General features: G+C 37.8%; 1 protein-coding gene across 1 annotated transcript in view; it reads left to right on the plus strand.

Annotated features, from left to right (window-relative positions):
• The window catches only part of LOC306987803 (uncharacterized protein), a 96,319-nt gene extending 88,284 nt beyond the window's left edge, over window positions 1-8,035 (plus strand). The window contains exons 2-14 of the mRNA XM_079592379.1: window positions 1,664-1,796; window positions 2,040-2,196; window positions 2,629-2,726; window positions 2,921-3,897; window positions 4,764-5,718; window positions 5,997-6,055; window positions 6,136-6,243; window positions 6,342-6,473; window positions 6,800-7,021; window positions 7,161-7,240; window positions 7,328-7,412; window positions 7,499-7,594; window positions 7,857-8,035. Coding sequence (XP_079448505.1) covers window positions 3,835-3,897; window positions 4,764-5,718; window positions 5,997-6,055; window positions 6,136-6,243; window positions 6,342-6,473; window positions 6,800-7,021; window positions 7,161-7,240; window positions 7,328-7,412; window positions 7,499-7,594; window positions 7,857-7,919 — 1,863 coding nt within the window. The 5' untranslated portion in view covers window positions 1,664-1,796; window positions 2,040-2,196; window positions 2,629-2,726; window positions 2,921-3,834 and the 3' untranslated portion in view covers window positions 7,920-8,035. The remainder of the gene's footprint in view (window positions 1-1,663; window positions 1,797-2,039; window positions 2,197-2,628; window positions 2,727-2,920; window positions 3,898-4,763; window positions 5,719-5,996; window positions 6,056-6,135; window positions 6,244-6,341; window positions 6,474-6,799; window positions 7,022-7,160; window positions 7,241-7,327; window positions 7,413-7,498; window positions 7,595-7,856) is intronic.
• Window positions 8,036-8,148: the final 113 nt, after the last annotated feature.

Below are 8,148 nucleotides of genomic sequence, written 5' to 3' on the forward strand. Positions count from 1 at the left end.
ACCTGTCCTAACTGAATTAACGTTACATGTGCATCAAATACCTGTGTGTGTTTACAGGGGCTTCATGTGTGATACCTGTCCTAACTGAATTACATGTGCATCAGACACCTGTGTGTGTTTACTGGGGCTTCATACGAGATACCTGTCCTAACTGAATTAACGTTACATGTGCATCAAATACCTGTGTGTGTTTACAGGGGCTTCATGTTTGATACCTGTCCTAACTGAATTACATGTGCATCAAATACCTGTGTGTGTTTACAGGGGCTTCATGTTTGATACCTGTCCCAACTGAATTACATGTGCATCAGATACCTGTGTGTGTTTACAGGGGCTTCATGTTTGATACCTGTCCTAACTGAATTACATGTGCATCAGACACCTGTGTGTGTTTACAGGGGCTTCATGTTTGATACCTGTCCTAACTGAATTACATGTGCATCAAATACCTGTGTGTGTTTACAGGGGCTTCATGTTTGATACCTGTCCCAACTGAATTACATGTGCATCAAATACCTGTGTGTGTTTACAGGGGCTTCATGTTTGATACCTGTCCCAACTGAATTACATGTGCATCAGACACCTGTGTGTGTTTACAGGGGCTTCATGTGTGATACCTGTCCTAACTGAATTACATGTGCATCAGACACCTGTGTGTGTTTACAGGGGCTTCATGTGTGATACCTGTCCTAACTGAATTACATGTGCATCAAATACCTGTGTGTGTTTACAGGGGCTTCATGTGAGATACCTGTCCTAACTGAATTACATGTGCATCAGACACCTGTGTGTGTTTACAGGGGCTTCATGTGTGATACCTGTCCTAACTGAATTACATGTGCATCAAATACCTGTGTGTGTTTACAGAGGCTTCATGTGTGATACCTGTCCTAACTGAATTACATGTGCATCAAATACCTGTGTGTGTTTACAGGGGCTTCATGTGAGATACCTGTCCTAACTGAATTACATGTGCATCAGACACCTGTGTGTGTTTACTGGGGCTTCATACGAGATACCTGTCCTAACTGAATTACATGTGCATCAAATACCTGTGTGTGTTTACAGGGGCTTCATACGAGATACCTGTCCCAACTGAATTACATGTGCATCAAATACCTGTGTGTGTTTACAGGGGCTTCATGTGTGATACCTGTCCTAACTGAATTACATGTGCATCAAATACCTGTGTGTGTTTACAGGGGCTTCATGTGTGATACCTGTCCTAACTGAATTACATGTGCATCAAATACCTGTGTGTGTTTACAGGGGCTTCATGTGTGATACCTGTCCTAACTGAATTACATGTGCATCAAATACCTGTGTGTGTTTACAGGGGCTTCATACGAGATACCTGTCCTAACTGAATTACATGTGCATCAAATACCTGTGTGTGTTTACAGGGGCTTCATACGAGATACCTGTCCTAACTGAATTACATGTGCATCAAATACCTGTGTGTGTTTACAGGGGCTTCATACGAGATACCTGTCCTAACTGAATTACATGTGCATCAAATACCTGTGTGTGTTTACAGGGGCTTCATGTGTGCATATGAATTTATCTAAATCAACATTCTATGATCTAAATAAAATGAATAAACAATAAAGAAGGACAATGTAGACTAAAGTACTAAACTAAATATTACTCTGTTTCCCACCAGACTGGCTTCCGTCATCTTTTCACATATGTTCATCTTCAGAAGAGTACATCACAGGCATAGTTTCTTCAGAAGAAGACCTGAAACTTCTTTTGGAAAGCCACAAACGGGCAACTGGCACATCTTACACTGTTTGGTAATTTATCAGTTTCTAAATGAACTGCATGTTTATTTGTTTGATTGTTTATTTATGACCTTATGGAAAGTATTGCTACGAAGAACATTTGTTGCGTTTAATAGACATGCACTTAAGACAGCTACTTTCATTAAACAAATCTTTACTTACAGTTTTCTCATAATTGAAATATGAACAAGTAAAAGGGAATGTGCTATGCAAAGTATTAAATGCCTTTTTCTTTTATTTACTTACTGGTGACAGGTCGGATGACAGTCAAAAAAAGCAAAAAGTGACACCCCGATTTCTATGGAAAGTGGAAGATTATTCAAAACGCATTCCTCTCTCTGTGAAAAGAAGAGTGATATATGCTTGCCAGCATGGAAAAAACTACAAAAAGGCACCAAAAACAGAGGAGTTGGTAGGTTCTAAAGTCTGCACACATTTTCATGAACTTAATATATGTTGTATGAGTGGCAAAATATACTTATGAAACGGCTAATTCAAGTCCTTGATTCTGATTGGTTGAGCTGCGTTCAAAGCCGCTGTGTTACTTGATAAACCATACACCTGTGACCTAATTACATAAGTACTTCTGCTGCACTCAGTGTATGAAAATAAATATGTTTATTTATGGACTAACCTTTGTATAAAAGCAATAAGCCCTGTGAAGTGCCCCTTAGCTTTTCTAAATTCTCTGTAAAACACTGATTCATTGGGCTTATTATTGCTTTAATTTACTTCTAGACAAAATTGTAGGCATAACTATTTTTTATTATTACTACAATTTTTTTTCCCTGGCCCTAGAAATGTAATGTAGTGATGTAGAAATAATTTGTCTTTCAATCTGCAGCACACAGAACATGAACATATCAGCAGAAGAAGATTTCACATTCAAAGCAGCAAGAAAGTTGATTGCCCAGCAAAATTATATGTCAGATATATATTAAGGTAAATTTGACTGTCATGACTCATTTAAATGCACTCATTTAAAATGTATAACTTTATTACCATTATAAAGGTAATGGTGAAAAGAGAGCACTCTTTAGTTCTGTCTCATGTAAGGGTGTTGCAACATAATACATGGGACTATTATTGACATATTTTTCAGACAGATACGTATTATGGTATGTTGTTCTTGACAGATATGACAACTTTGCTGTTGGAGACAAAAGTTCTAGGAGTGAAAAACAAGCAGCTATAAAGAGGCTTCTGGAGTCAATAAAAGAGAACCCCACTGCCACTTCTGAAGTAATTCATGTCAAAATACCTTTGGCAGAAGCACACAAAAAGCACAACATTTCAGAAAACTGTCATTTCTCAAATAAGATCCATCACGAGGTGCGTGACAAAATTCATGAATATGTTTCACTTGGAATGACCTCTGTCCCTTTCCTGAAGAAGGTTCTGAAAACCTTTGTCCAGAAAGAGCTTTCAGGCATGGGAAGTGTTCTACCACACCCACAGGACCCATCGTACTACCCATCAAGCCATGTTATTCAAAATCATGTGCATCAGGCCTTACTTGCTGGAAAATACTCTGGCTTTGATCAACTGCAACTGGAAAAGAAAATTGATGAATGGAAATTAACAGATTCAGATGCCCAATTTTTCTTTAGGCAGTGCACAGAGAACTACAGAGATCAGACAGAAATACACATTGAAGTGAATGCACAAAGAAATGGATTTCCAGTCACCGAAGACTCCGAGGAAGATTTTGAGGATAAACACACACCGGAGATGACCACATCACAAGAAACATTCTTGTTTATTCATCAAAACAAACAACAGCAGCATTTACTTGAGCGTTATGGAGATATGGTCCTACTTGATGCCACTTACAGAACCACCAAATATGCATTGCCCCTGTTTCTGGTTGTTGTTCGGACTAATGTTGGCTACAAACCGGTTGCTGAGTTTATATGTGAAAACGAGACAACCACAGCGATAGCTGAAGCTCTTAACATCCTGAAACAGTGGAACCTGCATTGGGAGCCAAAGTACTTCATGCTTGATTATTCACAACAGGAATATCAAGCTCTGGACCATACATTTCCAAATGCACAGAAGTATTTGTGCTCATTCCATCGTGAGCAAGCTTGGATACGATGGACAAGACAAGGTACAGTCCAGCTGATACCAGAATTCCATTATAGTCTTTGGTTTTCATTATAATCCTGGATATGTGATAATGTATATGTGTGTTTTTTAATTTATTTTAATTTATTTTTACTTTTCATTAGAAGTAAACAATACAGCCTTAGATTTACATTTCAGTTTTTCTAAAACATCTTTCAAAGTACTTTCAGTAATGTATTACTTTGTTTTCTTAGTTTCATTTATTTACATTTCATTTGTACTGTAAATTAGTCATCTGAAACATAGGTAATTCCTATTTTTACAGTGTTTAATATCCCATATACTCTCTTTCTGGCAGCCAAGAACAAGTTGTCCCACTCTGAGCAAAGTGAACTACTTGGCCACCTGCGTGAGATAGCTAGTGCCCCAAGTGAATCATCTTGTGATAGGGAGGTTGACAGACTGAAGGAGAGCAAGGTTTACAAGAAGTCATTTGAAGTCAGACATTATGTTGATACAAGGTGGCTATGTATTCGGGAGGTGAGGTACTGCACTGGACATGTTCCGTGTTCAACTGTTGTACAGTACATTTAGATTGATATAAAAGGGACAGGCCAGCATTTAGTTTTCTCTGAAGTTATTACGCCCTGTCAACACCAGACAGACACAACAAAAGCAAGTCATCATCATCACTGATTCAGTCTACACTTGATTATGGTAGTTGCGCTGAGTTGAGGAAATGGATGCCTCAATCTATTTTGCGCACCGTCTAGGTAGGATATTTGCTTGGATAGGATACAGTGGTTTAGGGTATTTGCTTTTAATGCATCCAGTGTAGACGGGGTGTAATGTTCCATTCTTTCTGCATCAACTACCTTTATCGAAGTAATATGTTACTTTCTTTTTCAGCGGTGGTGTAGGGCCTATGTTCCACAAGGATTCTCTGTGGCAGTTACCACCAACAATGGAGTTGAGGCTCTCAATAAATCATTGAAGAGCTTCTACCTCAAATTTTCTGGAACAGGAAGTCTTACATCTCTGCTTGAAACTATTATATGCGATTTCATCCCAGAACAGTTGCTATCATACAGTAGACTCAACTTCATCTACAGTAGTGAATGCAAAACATACAATCCAGATGTGCCAACGTTCCTAAGAGACAAACCCAGGAGTTTTGTCAAACATTGCTTAAACAGTATCCAAGCAGCTTCCATCTATTCAAAAGAGCATGTTGAGGTACTTGGAAATGAATCTTTCAAGGTAAAGAGTGAGACAAACTCTGCATGGTACAGAGTAGAACTTGGTGACTCTGAAAGGTACCCATCTTGTGAATGTGTCCTCTTCAAAAAAACGTTCTTACCATGCAAGCATTTCTTCGCTGTTTTTAGTCACTCTGACAAAACATGGGGAGACCTTAGCCCAGTCTATTGTCGAAGCCCATATATAACTCTGGATTTCAGTGTTGCTCTAACCAATCCACCAATCACTGAGAACAGCACTCAAGAAGACTTCTCTAGTGACTTTTGCGTTTGTCCTCTTCCTTACCCAAGGAAACAGACACACAACAGTGAGCCACAGTCAACTGGTGTAGGAGCTGATCAGCAGCGCTTACGCGAAGAGCTCAAACATTTACATGATGTATCATATATGTGCACTGACAAGAAGGCAATTCAGAATGCATCTTGTGTTGTTCATGAGCTTTGTGAAACACTCAAATCCAGTTTACCTAAGGATAATGGCCTGGTTCTCCAGCAGCAAGAGGCTGTCAAGCAAAACCTTCGGGCTTTACCAAGTCGCTGTAAGAAGGCCAAACAAAAAACTGGCAGAAAACGCAAAATGAGAGCGATGGCAGTTGCAAATGAAGGTTTGTTATATTACAATTAAATAGAGGAGGTTTTTTTATACACCTTGATCTTGGTGTAGCAATACTGTGCTATACAATCAGTGTTTGCCAAAGGGGTTATTTTTGTAAATGATGTACTATTTTCTTTCCTGTTTCGTTTTGTTGACATATGACTTGTCTTGGCATTTGGCAACCTTTTAATAGTTCATTATTGAAAAGGTCTCTATGTGCTATACATATGCTGTGTTTTCTATATGCTTTCTTTTTATTCTTTCATATTCTGTTCATTTCCCCATCAGGTGATGGCAATTTCCATAAAAAGACTAAAAAGACAGAGATGGACAAAGACTTGCTTCAGGCAATATACAGTTACTTTACTATTAATTAATCTGCTATTAATTGCATGAAATTTTAAGTTGTTTGTGATTTTCTCTTCAGTCATCATGTGGTGTGGAGGTCTCTGTGGAAGAAACCAGGAAAGCATCCACACTGAAACACGCTGGCAATCTTGTGAACCATAGTGAAAACTTACCTAGGTTAACAAAGGTGAGAATATGATTGTGAAATAAAATGTTCTGTCAGTAACATCTGTCCACTAAGCAAATTCTTTGACCTTGTTTATATGTACGTTGCATTTTTTTTAGGACATGGCATCAGAGGTGAGACATATTCTGGAACAAGATGACCCAAACATGGTGATAAGCACAGCTTTCAAACTATGCATTAGACAGAGGGACCTGGCAACGCTGGAGGAGGGTTCCTGGCTCAATGACATGGTAAGAGTGTAAGTGAACATACAGTAAGATTTCTAATCTTACTGTATGTTCACTTACCCTTGTTCACAGTCTTATTTTGCTTTTTATTGTGCAATAAATATATTTTAAAAAATAGGATAAATGATACTAATAACATTGTAGCTAATTATATATATATATAATCTCACTGTTTTGCTTGTTTGCAGTAAAATCCCAGTCATCAAGTTGGACACAATGATTTCTTTAAATATTGGCATTTGTCTGATTTAATCTGATCATTTTAAAAAGCTCTAATGTTGGCCGTCATGGATGTTTATCATGATTATTTTTACTCTTATGTTCTTAAGGTTATCAACTTCTATTTGTCTCTGATAATGAAGAGGAGCAATGATCAGCAGGAAGGCCTTAAAGTGTACTGTTTGAGCACATTTTTCTACCCAAAGCTTCTGAGTAGTGACGGACATTTTGCAGGCCATGCAGCAGTGAAGAAATGGACAAAAACAGTGGATCTCTTCCTCTGTGATCTAGTTCTTGTTCCTTTGCACCTTGGCTTGCACTGGGCTTTGGCTGTAAGTAATTTATGAATAGCAATGCCTTTGTAACGCATAGTTTCCATATCTATACTGTATGATTAAAAGTGTAGAAATTGTATATTTACTTTTTCACAATTACAACCAACTACCTTTTATCTCTATTGCTTATCACCAGGTAATTGATTTCAAATCCCAGACCATCCAGTGCTATGACTCCATGGGTCAGAGACATGATGCGATCTGCCACATATTGTTGTGAGTTATGTCCAATTGCAACTTTGGTTTTAACCTCACACTGCTTTGAAGGCATGTAAGCATGTCTCGTGTGATTTTAATTAACAGGGAATACCTCATGGAAGAGAACAAAATCAAAAAAGCCTGCTGCTTTGAAGCTTCCAGATGGACCATCGGCCGAATGAGAACCAACGTATGCATACCACAATATAATAAGTTATACAAATATTCTTATTCAAATAACTGTTTTGTTATACTTACTTGGAATTTTGTTTCTAGGCAATTCCCAAACAGACAAATGGAAATGACTGTGGGGTTTTTATCTGCAAATATGCAGACTTCCTTTCTCAAGGAAAGCCACTTACTTTCAGACAGGTACATGACCAAGCTACAATATTTATTTCTCACAAACCTGATTCTTAACACTTGTTTGACTTTTATCAATAACCATATCTATCCACTAACACACTATAGTATCTACCTCACTCTAAACTTAGGACACATTTTTTTATAGTAACAACATGGAACACCTTAGCAACTGCATCACGGTCTCACTGATAAATCTTCAAAAGCTTTTATTTTTTGTCAAAATCCATCATCAAAGTTTGTCTGTAACATGCTTGTTCTCTCTATCTAGTGTGACATTCCAGTCATACGAAAGGTGATGATGTGGGAGATAGTACATCAGAAGATCCTGTAAAGATTGTGTCCTGAGACATCCAAAAGCTGAAGTCCTGCCTTGTTATGCTGGCTGTCAATATTTGATATTTTCTTTTTTAATAAAGTTGAGTAAGAACAATTAGTTGTCAGTATGTTGTTTTAAAATAGCAGTGGAAAAAAGTTAGTAAAAACCTAGGTTTTAAGGTTTAACAGCGTATTTGTATGTGTATTAAAATATAGATTTTCATTTTATATCTATATCTCATAGA

This window comes from Phoxinus phoxinus (genome assembly GCF_949152265.1).
Source record: "Phoxinus phoxinus genome assembly, chromosome: 20".
Lineage (NCBI taxonomy): Eukaryota > Metazoa > Chordata > Actinopteri > Cypriniformes > Leuciscidae > Phoxinus > Phoxinus phoxinus.